This window comes from Sminthopsis crassicaudata, chromosome 1 (assembly GCF_048593235.1).
Source record: "Sminthopsis crassicaudata isolate SCR6 chromosome 1, ASM4859323v1, whole genome shotgun sequence".
Lineage (NCBI taxonomy): Eukaryota > Metazoa > Chordata > Mammalia > Dasyuromorphia > Dasyuridae > Sminthopsis > Sminthopsis crassicaudata.
In genome coordinates this window covers 442,608,196-442,623,759 of record NC_133617.1, presented here as the reverse complement: position 1 = coordinate 442,623,759, position 15,564 = coordinate 442,608,196, and the positions used below count along the sequence as shown (strand labels likewise).

Sequence of the window (15,564 nt, the reverse complement as noted above, 5' to 3'; positions counted from 1 at the left end):
GGCTTTTAATCCAATCTTCTATCTGCTTATATTTTATGGGAGAGTTCACCTCAAGGAATGATATTATAAACAAATTAGAAGAACAAAGGATAGTTTACCTCTCAGATCTGTAAAGGAGAAAGAAATTTGTGACCAAAGAAGAACTAGAGATCATTATTGATCACAAAATAATTTTGATTATATTATATTTATACAAACAAAACTAATGCAGACAAGATTAGAAGGGAAACAATAAACTGGGAAAACATTTTTACATTCAAAGGTTCTGATAAAGGCCTCATTTCCAAAATATATAGAGAACTGACTCAAATTTTTAAGAATTCAAGCCATTCTCCAATTGATAAATAGTCAAGGGATATGAACAATTTTCAGATGAAAAGGTGCTCTAAATCACTATTGATAAGAGAAATACAAATTAAGACAACTCTGAGGCACTACTCCACAACTTTCAGATTGGCTAAAATGGCAGGAAAAGATAATGATGAATGTTGGAGATGTGGGAAAACTGGAACACTGATACATTGTTGGCGGAACTGTGAATGTATCCAACTATGGGCTATGCTCAAAAAGTTATCAAACTGTGCATACCCTTTGACCCAGCAGTGTTACTACTGGGCTTATATCCCAAAGAGATCTTAAAGAAGGGAAAGGGACCTATATGTGCAAGAATGTTTGTGGCAGCCCTCTTTGTAGTGGCCAGAAACTGGAAACTGAGGAGATGCCCATCAATTGGAGAATGGCTGAATAAATTATGATATATAAATGTTATGGAATATTATCGTTCTAGAAGAAATAACCAACAGGATGGAGGCCTGGAGAGACTTACATGAACTGATGCTAAATGAAATAAGCAGAACCAGGAGATCATTATACACGGCAACAAGATTATACAATGATCAATTCTGATGGACATGGCTCTCTTCAACAATGAGAAGATTCAAATCAGTTCCAATTGTTCAGTGATGAAAAAAGCCATATGCACCCATGGAGAGGCCTATGAGAACTAAGTGTGGACCACAACATAGCATTTTCACGGTTTCTGTTGATGTTTGCTTGCATTTTGTTTTCCTTCTCAAGTTTTTTTTCTTTCTAGATCTGACTTTTTTTGTGCAGCAAAATAATTGTATAAATATGTATACATATATTGGATTTAGCATATATTTTAACATATTTAACATGTATTGGACTACCTACCATCTAGGAAGGGGTGGAGAAAGAAGGGAAAAATTTGGAACAAAAAGTTCTGCAAGGGTCAATGCTGAAAAATTACCCATGCATATGTTTTGTAAATAAAAAGCTTTAATTAAAAAAAAAATTACATGATCAAGACAATGCTTATTATTCTAACCTGTCAGCAGATTAAATATCCCACCTATGAAACTACAAATGCAAGCTTTTCTCTAATAATTTACAAAAATAATATTTATATTGTTTTTGTTGTTGTTGTTGGGCTACCTGAGGGCTATATTTCCCCACAGCCTTTCAACTGTCTTTTAAAGCTGAATCAACAGGATATTCAAGTAAAGAGTTAATAGAGGAAGAAGCCCAAGTGATTTCCCAGATCCTTCCTCCTAATTCCCATCTAGTATCTCTAAAAAGAATAGCAGATAGCTTTGGCAATCAGAGTTGAGAAAGAGATCAAAGGAATTAGGGTAGGTAATGAGGAAACCAAATTATCACTCTTTGCTGATGATATGATGGTATACTTAGAGAACCCCAAAGATTCTACAAAAAAGTTATTAGAAATAATCCACACCTTTAGAAAAGTTGCAGGATACAAAATAAACCCAAACAAATTATCAGCATTCTTATATATCACTAACAAAATCCAACAGAGTTACAAAGAGAAATTCCATTTAAAGTAACTACCGATAGTATAAAATACTTAGGAATCTATCTGCCAAGGGAAAATCAGAAACTATAAGAGCAAAACTACAAAACGCTTTCCACACAAATTAAGTCTGAGCTAACCAACTGAAAAAATATTAAATGCTCTTGGATAGGGCGAGCAAATATAATAAAAATGACAATACTCCCTAATCTATTTATTTAGTCCCATATCAAATCAGACTCCCAGAAAACTATTTTAATGACCTAGAAAAAATAACAACAAAGTTCATATGGAAAAACAAAAGGTCAAGAATTTCAAGGGAATTAATGAAGAAAAAAAAATTAAATGAAGGTGGCCTAGCTGTACCGGATCTAAAATTATATTATAAAGCAGCAGTTACCAAAACCATTTGATATTGGCTAAGAAACAGAATAGTTAATCAGTGGAATAGGTTAGGTTCAAAGGACAAAATAATCAATAACTTTAATAATCTAGTGTTTGACAAACCTAAGGACCTCAGCTTTTGGGATAAAGAACTCAATGTTTCACAAAAATTGCTGGGAAAATTGGAAACTAATATGGCATTGACCTACACAACACCATACACCAAAATCAGGTCAAAATGGGTTCATGGCCTAGGCATAAAGAATGAGATTATAAATAAATTAGAGGAACATAGGATAGTTTACCTCTAAGACCTGTGGAAGAGGAATGAATTTATATCCAAAGAAGAACTAGAGATCATTACTGATCACAAAATAGAAAACTTTGATTATATCAAATTGAAAAGGTTTTGTACAAACAAAACTAATGCAGATAAAATTAGAAGGGAAGCAATAAACTGGGAAAACATTTTTACAGTCAAAGGTTCCAATAAAGGCCTCATTTCCAAAATATATAGAGAATTGACTCTAATTTATAAGAAATCAAGCCATTCTCCAATTGATAAATGGTCAAAGGATATGAACAGACAATTTTCAGATGATGAAATTGAAACTATCACTATTGATCAGAGAAATGCAAATTAAGACAACTCTGAGATACCACCACACACCTGTCAGATTGGCTAGAATGACAGGGAAAGATAATGCAATGTTAAACACTGATACATTGTTGGTGGAATTGTGAATACATCCAGCCATTCTGGAGAGTGATTTGGAACTATGCTCAAAAAGTTACCAAACTGTGCATACCCTTTTGACCCAGCAGTGTTACTACTGGGCTTATGTTCCAAATAGATCTTAAAGAAGGGAAAGGGACCTGTATGTGTAAGAATGTTTGTGGTAGCCCTCTTTGTAGTGGCCAGAAACTAGAAACAATTGGAGAATGGCTGAATAAATTATGATATATGAATGTTATGGAATATTATCGTTCTGTAAGAAACAACCAACAGGATGGAGGCCTGGAGAGACTTACATGAACTGATGCTAAATGAAATAAGCAGAACCAGGAGATCATTATATACTTCAACAACAATACTCTATGAAGATCAATTCTGATGGATGTAGCCATCTTCAACAATGAGATGAACCAAATCAGTTCCAATAGATCAGTAATGAACTGAACCAGCTACACCCAGCAAAAGAAGAATTCCCAATCCCTCTATTTTTGTCCACCTGCATTTTTTATTTCTTTCACAGGCTAATTGTACATTATCTCAAAGTCCTATTCTTTTTGTACAGCAAAACAATTGTTTGGACAAATATACATATATATTGTACTTAATTTTTACTTTAACATATTGAACATGTATTGGTCAACCTGCCATCTGGGGGGGCCTGGCGGGAAGGAGGATAAAAATTAGAAAAAAAGGTTTGGCAATTGTCAATACTGTAACATTACTCATGCATACATCTGGTAAATAAAAACTATAATAAAAAAAAATAAAAGAATAGCAGAAAGCTGAATGATTAATGATGACATTACTACTGATTGCTTGACAATCAAATTTCTTGCTGGTTTCTATTTTAGACACCTCAATTATGGAAATAGTGGGTATGAGTGGAAACATTTCTGGTCACTTCTTTCTTTTAAACCAAAGTAATTTTTGGTTAGGAAACAGGTTACGTTTTCTCAGAAATATTACTGGTTCTCACTACTTTAAAATAAGGTAATGAAAGTGGGTTAATCAGATGTTCAGTCAAAGGAGACACAATCAATTATCTAAATACACCAAAGCATATGCCAACTCCTAGTCTCTAGCACTAAGACTTAAAAATCAGAATGATACTAGGAAAGTATTTACACTGATAAACATTCTGTAGATTTCTTAGGACAGATAAGTACAATTTCAAAAATGTGAATTACTTAAATTGGCTTCTATATCATTAAATGTGCAGGAAAAAATAAGCCTCTATTCTCTATAAATATTTCAAGAAAAATCTTCTTTTATTAAAGATGGGACACCGAGCTACTGAGTTTCATTGTTTGAGTCTCCTTTGTTCAGTCTATTACATTGATATTCTTTATTTAAACTTTAAACTAATACTAAACAATTTAGATGGCTACTGCTTTATGACATAGTCTAAGATCTTGAAATACTCTTCTCCCTTCACTCTAAAACTCTTATTATTTCCCATAATAATGTATTTTTTAAAAATTTCTTCAAATAAATTTTGCTATTATTTTATCAAATCTCTAATGTATTTCTTGTATAGATTGACTGGCATAGTTAAAAGTAAAAATTAACTTTTCATATTGTTATATCCCAATTGTGAGCAATAAACATTCCTCCAGCTATTTAATGTATTGTGTGTCATAAAACTTGGCTGCCACTGCTTTGATTTTTATCTTTTATAGAGTCTAAAATCACAGAGTCTAGTTTTTTTTTGTAGTAATCACCCAAGTTTCTTGTGATAGTCTTCTGTAGTTTTTTGTAATAGTCAATCAGTTTAGGGCTATTAATATCTAGTACAGCCAAGTATATTTTCCTAAGTAAATTAGCCAAGTTCTTATGATCTCCAAAAGACAGAAGAATCACAGTTAAGATCATATAAAGACAGAAAAAAATATGATCCCTACTCTTGGGAAACTTAAATCTAACTTAAGAAGAAAAGATAAACATGATAGACTGAAAAATACAAAGCAGCATGAAAGGTCCTGGATAAAAATTCTTACAAGATATCAGAGGACTTCAAGACTTCTGAATAAGAGTGGTCAAGAAAAGATTCACAAAAAAATCAATTGGAGCTGGGCCTAAAAAAAATGCGTAAAAGAAAGAAGAAAAAGAAGAGGAAAGGCAATGTGGGCAGGGGACTTGGCAAAAGCTAAGGAAAAAAATTGATAAGGGATGTTCATGAAACAGTAAATAAATCAATCTGACTGGAACAGAAAATTAATGTTGGGGGGTAAGGGAAGATAGGCTATCGAAGGCCTTGAATGTCAGACAAAAGGATCCTGATGATACAGGTATAGGAAGGAGCCACTGAAGTACTGTTATCTCATCCTTTACCTTAAGGATTAATCAATCATAAGGAAACTAAAAAAATATTTTTGTGTCATTTGCAAAATATGCATATTGAGATATAACACATAATACACAATACTTAATTGGTGCCAACTTTGAAAATAAATTCTCACAAGCCATGACTTATTGAATGTTTTTTAAATGGGCTTAACTTTGCCTCAACCAACAATGTTTGAAAAACATCAACTTTCCTTCTGAGAATTGCCATGTAGGCCATGTCAGCTGATAGGGTGAACCCAGGAGGTAAAAAGGAGCTTGGCCTCTGAGGCAGGTTGTATCTTACAGTTGTTAAAGGTTCCTTGAGATGGCAAGGAGTGTGTCCTCTTGCAAGATCTTTTCTTAAGATGCAGCTTGTCTCCCTCCTGTGAATCTACCTATGCAGTGCTGAGTGGCCTAGGCACAGGATAATCCCAGAAAAGAGTAAATAAAAATGTCCAGCTTCGAGTCCATAGGTGAAGGATGCAGAGAGAAATAGAGAGAGGCAGATATGTAGAGAGATTCAGAGATGCAGAACGAGAGATGCAGAGACATACACACTTGCTCTTGCTAACCCCTGCTGAGACTATCAATAAAGGCTGTTTGGCACCTTAAAATTGGTTCTTCTTCACGTGTATCTGGGGAAGAATAAAGAACGGTGGTTTGGCACCTTAAAATTCAGGGAAGATTGGTACATATGCCCCTGGCAACCAATAACCTCAGAGGGAGGGAGATTATAAATGGTGCCTGAATAGGGATGGAATTAGCCAGGGACCTCATGAATTTGGCTGATTGGATCATGGGAAGGGAGATGAGATCCCAAGACTGATAAAGCAAGCCAAAAGTAGATGTGACATCACAGGAAGAGACGGTGGAGGAAGCAGGAAAGTAGATAGATTTACAGTCAGAATTAGGATGCATGTTTATAGAAGCCAGGAAACAAAGGAAACCAGGAAGCAAGGATTTGGTAGCCCCCAGGAAATAATCTTGACCCCATTAGAGTGGAAGAAATATAAGGAATTGAAAGAGGCAGTTAACAGTCACAAGGTTGACTCTCCATATATTAAGGAGCTGCTGGCTTTCCTAGCCTCTAGCAGTATAATAACACCAAATAATTGGAAGTCTAAAGTCTGCCTTATATCTGGGAGTAGCTACAAGTCTGTTATCAGACTTAGCAAAAGAAACTTTGCAAACAGGGCCTAGATGAACCTTTCCCTGATTTTGTGGCTCATCTACAGGTGGCTGTTGAAAGGTTAGTAGACAAAGGAGAAGCAGCTGTCTTATTATCCAGAAATTAGCTAGAGAGAACACTAAACTCATTGCCAGAAAGCCATGTCCTCCTTAGATAAGGACACAAGCACTGAGGAGATGATAAAAAGATGTGAGAATGTTGGCTCCAGTGTCTTTCAAAACTGAGCTCCCAAGCTCCTGTGTCCAGGTGTTCTGTTGAACAAGAACTGTTGCTTGATGAGGCCAGAGATGTCTAAAGGTCTGGGATTAGACATCCTGGCAATCAGTAATCTCTGAGGGAGAGTTTACAAGCAAGGATTGCCAGACCCCACAAGGGAAGGTTCAATAGCCTCATTAAGACACGAAGGTAGGAATGCAGGTCAGGGTATAAGTTTGCCCATGATCATGCCCGGTGACACAGCTGTGCAAGCAGCTCAAGTATATAAGTTAAGAGAGCCAGACACATGGATGATGTGTTACAGGATAGAAAACTAGATCCTATGAAAACACGACTTCAAACATCAGAGAACATTCAAAAGGTACTTTGAAAGGATGAGGAAGTAACTGGCAAGGTCTAACCTTAGTACTTTGGAGAGGGCTGGGATATTTATGTCTTGCAGGTGCTGATGGGAAAGACAACTGGATTTCAGAAGGAAAAACAAAGAAAGTTGATTATTCCAGACTTTGAATCATGAAACACCAACCATTTGGTCAACCTTAGACCTGATCTTGACATTTGGTACTGGATGCTGCTGCTGCTGCTGCTGCTGCTGCCTACAAGTCACTCATCTCCCCTTTTCAGTCCAGACCCCATTAGGTAGGGCCAACTATAGACCCTTTGTCAGCCTGAAGTAGTTGCAGATGAGACCTTCATCCCTTTGCCACAGATGAATCTGGGTCTGACTCTTGAGGTGGCTCCTCAAAAATATAGAAAACTTGGGGAAATTCTTCTATAGCTCTAGTACCAACACCTGATCGAACATATTTCCTTTCTCATCTCCTTTACTGCAACTTTGTATTGTTACCTTTTCTAGTTTAAGCCTATGTTGTGTGTGTGTGTGTGTGTGTGTGTGTGTGTGTGTATATTTATACATCTTGTAATTTTATTAAGAGAGCTATTTTACATCTTATAATTTTATTAAGTGAGCTATTTTTAATATCAAAGCAGATTTTATGAGCAGACCCCACTGAACAGAAAGAGGGACTTTCCTTCTGAGAACTGCCATGTATGCCATGTCAGCTAGTAGGGTAGATCCAGGAGGTAAAAAGGGGCTTGACCTCTGAGGCAGAAGGTTGTTTCTTACAGGTGTTAAAAGTTCCTTGAGATGGTGAGGGGTGTGTCCTCTTGCTAGATCTTTTCTTAAGACACAGCACTAACTCCACATGTCTCCCTTCTTTGGATCCACCTATGCAGTGCTGAGTGGGCTAGGCACAAGTTAATCCCAGAGGTGAGTAAATATAAATGGCCAACTTTGAGTCTATAGGCGAAGGACGTGGAACGAAACAAAGAGGCAGAGATGTAGAAACATTCATACACTTGCTCTTGCTTCCTGCTAACCCCTACTGAGATTACCAATAAAGAAAGGCTGTTTGGCACCTTAACTTCATGTGTATCCAGGGAAGATTGGTATGTATGGCCCTGGCAATCAGTAGCCTCAGTGGGAGGTTATAAGTAAACTATGTAACAACATAAAATTCTGTTAAAATATCTTATGTCCAACAATCCACTTTGGGACATAATTACTGAGGAATTAAAATGGGGAAACAAAGGATCAATATGAATCCTGGCTCTACCATTTGTGCAACCTTGGCCAATACATCAATTTCTGGATCTCTGCTTATTTGTAAAAGGATGGGGACTGGACTAGATGATCTCTGTAGTTTCATTTACTTCTCAATTTGCAATTCTTTGGACTGATAATTTTGCCTAAAGCCATATTTTGGAGGATGCATCTAAGCCAATTAACAATGTTAGGTGCTATATACATGCAACACATTTCAAATAGTGTGTTCAGCATATAAATTCTGTACCTGATGATTGTTCTGATTTTAATTAACTCCTCTTCTGCAACAAGGTCAGTTTTATTGATGATAACAATATCTGCCAAAGCAACCTGCCTAAATTAAGAAAAAAGAGAAAACAAGAATTAGAAAAATCTTTAAGTATGAGTAACTTCTTCAAATCATCATCTTCAGCAAAAAATAAATAAAGCCTACTTCTTTATTGGACAATTTCACTACTATTGATTTATCATTCTTTAGAAGTCTTTCATGTGATACATTCACTTACAAAGGTTTGAAGAGAATACAAAGATGAATAAGACACAGTTTTTACCCTGAAGGAGTTTATGATAAAAGAAAAACAATACATAATATAACCTTCTTTATAGAAATAAATACCATATTCTCAACTCATTCATCATGTGGCATATCAGTTAAACAAAAATAATTTTAACAATAATCCTGGCCCAAGAAATCAAATTATGGACACTATCTAAGTCATAAGAATGATAGTCATCTGCAAAGCTGATTTTAAAAACAATTACAACCGTACTCACGAAAATGTTGAGAAAGCAAATCATGGTTATCTGATTATAAATTTAATCATGGTTAATAATGGCTATACAATTTAAAGGAATTTTCTACCATTAGCTATTATGGCTCTTACGGAGTTAAGGAGATAAAAACAGTAACAAAAAAATATATACCATAAGCTTTTTGTCATCACAGAGAATTTAAGTATCTAATTGTACAGGACACATATTTGGTAATATTTTGACGGTTTAAAATACATCAGTAAAGAACTCCCTCAAGTTACTGTGCTCTTACTCCTTCCCTTCACTCCTCAAAAGCATTCAAAATTCCTACTGTCATTTTCTTTTCATTTCCTCATATTTTAAATCTCCTGTATCAGGATTTCAACCCTACCACTCTACCTCAACTCCTTTTATCAAAGATTACCAATGAATGTTTAATGGTCATTTTTTTCAGACTTCTTGCTGCTTGACCTCATTGCTCAAGCTTGCTCTCCTTAAAAGTGTCTGATTATGCCTTCTCAGTCTCCTTTGCTAGACCATCATTTATATTATGATCTTCCTCTATCTTTCCCCAAGATTCAAAGGCTGATTTCTCTTCTGACTCTACACTCTGTCCAATGACAATCCCAACTATTCCCATCAATCCATTACCATTTTGACATAGATTGTCCCCAAATTGCTATTAAAATTACTGGACTCCAGTTCTATATTTCTGTCTGCCTGCTTGCCAGATGTCTCTAGTGGAAGCCCTGCTGGCCCTTCAAATCCAGCACATCAAAAATAAAACTTAACATTTTTCCCCTAAAAGTTATCCTTTATTCAGATCTGGTTTTATAAAAAGACACCACGATACCATCCTCTTCCACATTACTCAGATTTCTTACCTTTGCCTCTTTTCCCCTTTAGAACTGTACCAAATATATCCAATCAGCTGCTTAGTATATTCTTTTTTTTTTTTTTTTTTTTTTGAGGCTGGGGTTAAGTGACTTGCCCAGGGTCACACAGCTAGGAAGTGTTAAGCGTCTGAGACCAGATTTGAACTTGGGTCCTCCTGAATTCAGGGCTGGTGCTCTACCCACTGCACCACCTAGCTGCCCCTTGCTTAGTATATTCTCAAAGAAAGCTCTGATCTCTGTCCATTTTCTCCACTCATAAAGCCCTACTTCAAGACCCTTATCACCATTAAACTAGACCTCTATAATAGCTTAATCAGTATTCTCCCTGCTAAATCTCTCCCGTTTCCAATCCAGATGCCAAAATCATCATCTTTAGGTAAAATTCTACTAAAAATGTTGCTCTCTATGATAATTAGGATAAAATAAACTTCTAACTTTTAAAGCTTACAGCCTTTTTTCATCTTAATTCACATTATTTGCCTTTATGCATTCTATATCAAAGTCAAAGTTGACCATTAACTTTTTCCTTAAGTGTTCACAACTGAACATTCAAAGAACCCTTTCTCATACCTCAAATGTACAGCCTTCTACATTTCCACCTTTCAGATTCCTTTTCTTCCTTCAAGGCAAAGCTCATATGTCATCTCCTCCATGAAAACTTCCTTTCAAACCCTTGCTAATGTGCTCTCCGATTTCAATTAATCTTAGGGCACTTTACTTTTTTCATTCTTTAATTGATTCCCTAATTAGTATACTTTTCCCCATAAACATAGCAAACTCTAGTAAAAAATGTTTCATTTTTTTCTGTTTTTTTGTCTGCCCAAGGCCTAGTATGATGCCATTACCTGAAGTTGTGCTCGTCTAAATAGAAAATTATAACAGATGCTTTTGTTGACATTTAACAATTCACAGTATGCTTTTCTTTTCTTTTAAAGAACTTTTATTTCCATTTAACTACCAATCAGTCTTAGCATCTTTTAAAGTTATGTGTATTGTTTCTCCACTGAGTAAGTACCTCACTGCTTCATTGATCAGGCCATCTGCTTTTTCTTCTGTTAAATGCTTTAAAAAAAAAAAAGGGGGGGCAGTTTAAAATTGTTTCATAACATGAAAAAAATTATACCTAAGTGTTAATACAAAATATTTTATTTTAGATTCCTTTATCTCACAAATGTTTCAATTAACATTTTTACATTATCAAACTCTTCTTCTTCCAAGCAAATTAATTTTTCCTAAGAATTATTCCAGTCCAAAGTATTTGTTTCCCACATAACCTAAAATTTCTTAATCAGTATTAATACTGTTCACATATATAAAAGTTTTAGATTTCACTTTGGGCTTAGTGGGGTTTTTTAACACAGGAGTTAGTTTCGTTTTTTAAAGAGTTATCCATGAATTAAAAAACAAAACAAAACAAAACCAAAAAAAACCAATTTGATATTATTTATATCTTATACCTTAAATATGCCTAAAATGTTTGATCTGTCTTAGGTAGTTCCAGTAAATTTCACAGTCAAGGGATACATGCACAGCTGGGTGGCAAAATATATATAAGTGCCTGGCCTGTAATCAGGAAGACTAATCCTCCTGAGGTTTAAGTCACATCAAGACACTTTACTATTAAAATGTCCAGTTAAATGTACAGTGGTTATATCCACAGATAAGCAAATTTTAATGTAATGTGGAAATGGCTCTTCTGCGTGAAAAATTTGATATCATAAATATATCCATATCCCTATTTATTTAAACAAAAAACATACCTTTAAATTTTGTTTTCTTTCATTCTATTACATATTTGTTTATTTAAAAACGGTAAACTAAAAAATGCAAACTCCTGAAAGCTGGGAGCAACCAGAATTTTATATTTGTATTTGTAACCCCTGCTCTTAGCATAGTACTTCACATATAGTAACAACTTTTTTTTTTTTTTCACTAAAAAAGATTGCTTAACAAATGCTTTTTAAAAAAAATTTCCAAATTGGAAAATAGTACATCAGAAACTAGCCACTATCATCTAACACCCTATAGCAAGATAAGATTGAAATGGGTTAATAATGATTTATACATAAATTATAAGCAAATTAGAAGAACACGGGATGGTATACATCTCAGATTTGCAGAGAAAAAGAATTTATGTCAAAAGAAGAATTAGAGAACATTATGAAATGCAAAATGGATAATTTTGACTATTTTAAATTAAAAAGCTTTTGTTCAAAGAAAACCAATGTAGGCAACATTAGAAGGGAAACAGAAAACTGGGGAAAATTTTTTCATGTCATTACATATGGAAAATACCTGCAAAATATTGTTTTCCCTTAAAATGTCGTATTTTCCAAAATATGATACTGCTGAGTTGTCTTTTATATTTATGGCAGAATTTTTCTTATCTTTTGTGTATGAAACAAATTATAAAGTAGTAACTTTTGCTTTGTGATTTATTATATTGAAAGCTACATAAGGCACACAGTTCACAAATTTATAGTAGTAATAATATTTTGAAAATACTAATTAATCAGGAATAAAGAAACAAGGTTAGATTTGAAAATAACAATTTTTGTATAGGCAGAGGAAAAAGCAAAATGGGTATTTGAGACGTGTTGGGATATGCCTAGTATGAAAATTTGTTTTGGGGCAGCTAGGTGGCACAGTGGATATAGCACCAGCCCTGAATTCAGGAGGACCCAAGTTCAAATCTGGTCTCAGACACTTAACACTTCCTAGCTGTGTGACCTGGACAAGACCCCAGACTCAGGGGGGAAAAAAAAAAAAAGAAAATTTGTTTTGCTTGACTATGCATGTTTATAACAAGGGTTTTATTTTGCTTTGTTTCTCAATCAGTAGGTAGAAAAGAAGGTACAAGGGAAAAAGAGATTTTTGCTGGATAATTTTTAAGTTTAAAAGTTTTTATACAAACAAAACCAATGCAGACAAAATTAGAATTTGTTGGATAATTTTTAAGTTTAAAAGTTTTTATACAAACAAAACCAATGCAGACAAAATTAGAAGGGAAGAATAAAAACTGGAGAAAAAATTTTACATCCAAGGATTCTGATAAAGGCCTCATTTCTAAAATATATAGAGAATTGACTCAAATTTCTAAGAATACAAGCCATTCTGATCAAAGGACATGAAGATAATTTTCAAACGAATAAATTAAAGCCATTTCTATTCATATGAAAAAATGCTCTAAATCACTATTTATTAGAGAAATGAAAATTAAAATAGCTCTGAAGTTCCATTACACATCTCTCAGATCAGCTAAGATGACAAGAAAAGATAATGATAAATGTTGAAGAAGGTGTGGGAAAACTGGGACATCAATTCATTGTTGATGGAGTTTTGAACTGATCCAACCATTCTGGAGAACAACTTGGAACTATGCCAAAAGGGCCATCAAACTATGCATATCCTTTGATCTAGCAATGTTTCTACTGGATTTGTATTCCAAAGAGATAATAAAAAAGAGAAAGGGACCCACAGGTGCAAAAATATTTGTAGCAGCTCTTTTTATAGTGGTAAGGAACTGGAAACTGAGGGGATACCCATCAGTAAGGAAATGGATAAAGTAAGTTATTGTATATGTATGTTATGGATTATTATTGCTCCATAAGAAACAATCATCAAGATGACTTCAAAAAAGGCCTAAAGAGACTTCCATGAACTAATGCTGAGTGAAGTGAGTAGAACCAAGAGAATATTGTACAGAGCAACAATAAGATTATGTGATGATTAACTCTGATAAACATGGGTCTTTTCAATAATGAGCTAATTCAGGCTAATTCCAACAGACTTGTGATGGAGAGAACCATCTTCACAAAGAAAGAGGACTATAGGGATTGAATGTGGATCACAACACAGTATTTTCACCTTTTTTGTTGTTTCTTGCTTGCTTATTTTTTTTTTCCTTTTTTATTTGATTTTTCTTGTGCAGCATAATACATGTGAAAATAATAAAGAAATAACAGAGAAGAATTGTACATGTTTAACATATTTATTGGATTACTCGCTGTCTATGGAAGGAGGGTGGGAGAAGGGAGAAAAATCTCTAACGCAAGGTTTTTCAAGGGTGAATGTTAAAAACTATCTTTGCATGTATTTTGAAAATAAAAACTATTATTAAGAAAAACTTAAAACCATATTTCTTTATTTGTCATGTTGTGAAAGAAAAAATCAAAACAAAGGGAAAAAAACCTTAAGAAAAAAAAAAGAAATAAACAAAACAAAAAAGTGAAAATAGTATACTTAGATCCATTCAGGGTCTATAATTCTTCTCTGGATGCAGATGGCTAATGGAATTGTCTTGATCATTGTATTGCTGAGAAAGCCAAGTTTCTCATAATTGATTGCTCATCACATAATCTTGCTGTTAATGGGTAAAGAGTTCTCCTAATTCTGCTTACTTCACTCAGTATCACTTTATGTTAAGTTTTTCCAGGTTTTTCTGAAATCCTGCTCATCATTACTTATAGAACAATATTCTATTGCATTCATATTTTATTGAGCCATTCCCCAAATGATGGGAAATCACTCAATTTCCAGTTCTGTGATACCACAAATTAAGCTGCTACAAATATTTTTGCACATGTGGGTCTCTGCCCCTCTTTTATGATCTCTTGGTGATACAGACCCAATAGAATCACTGATGTATCAAAGGATATCAAGCTTTTGGGTATACTTACAAACTGTTCTCCAGAATGGTTGATCTGTTCACAACTCCACCCACAATATTATTAGTATTGCAGTTTTCACACATCCTTTCCAACATTCAACACTCTTTTCCTGTCATCTCAGCCAATCTGAGAAGTATGAAGTGGTACTTCAGAATTGTTTTAATTTGCATTTCTCTAATCAATAGTGATTCGGAGCATTTTTATTTGATTAAAAATGGCTTTAATTTCTTCATCTGAAAATTGTTCACATTCGTGTGCAGCATGAAATATATGGAAATATATTTAGAAGAATTGCCCATGTTTAACCTATATTGGATTGCTTGCTCTCTAGGGAAGAGTTTGAGGAAGGGAGGGAGAAAAAGTTGGAATACAAGGTTTTGCAAAGGTAAATGTTGAAAACCATCTTTGCATGTATTTGGAAAAATAAAAAGCTATTAAAAATGAGGGGACAAAAGAAAGAAAATAATAGATTTGGAAATACAGGACATACTTTATATCCACTTTGCATAAAACAAAACTGTATTAGTAAGCTGTACCCAATTGGAATACTCCAACACAAGGCCTCCACTTTAAAGTCGGCACAATAGAACAATGTTGACATTTTTTTAAGCTGATGAAAGAAAATTCTACTTATATTGATAATATTAAAAAACATCTTTTGCCAGCCACTGGAAGGCTACCAAATCAACTATAAAAATCTATACCAGTTTAAAATTGATTTGGTTAATAAGAAAGTTGACTATAATGAAAATAAATCAACTTTCAAACATGTCAACATAAAAACCAGGAAACCTTCAGGTTGGATATTTATCTAATACTAACTACTTGATTTTTTTTTTTAATCCTTACTGTAAAATAACCATTTATTTTCATGCCTTTTCCTAATCCAAACTGTTTTCTCACTGAATTGTTTCAACAGCTTGTGCAATAACAGGAGAACTAAAAAGAAAACTCTCTC

General features: G+C 34.2%; 1 protein-coding gene across 2 annotated transcripts in view; it reads right to left on the bottom strand.

Annotated features, from left to right (window-relative positions):
• The window catches only part of ZNG1A (Zn regulated GTPase metalloprotein activator 1A), a 75,854-nt gene that overhangs the window by 22,978 nt on the left and 37,312 nt on the right, over positions 1-15,564 (bottom strand). For both annotated transcript variants that reach the window (XM_074280661.1, XM_074280660.1), the window contains 2 exons: positions 10,952-10,998; positions 8,535-8,621 (listed from right to left, as the gene is read on the bottom strand). In XM_074280661.1, coding sequence (XP_074136762.1) covers positions 8,535-8,621; positions 10,952-10,998 — 134 coding nt within the window. The remainder of the gene's footprint in view (positions 1-8,534; positions 8,622-10,951; positions 10,999-15,564) is intronic.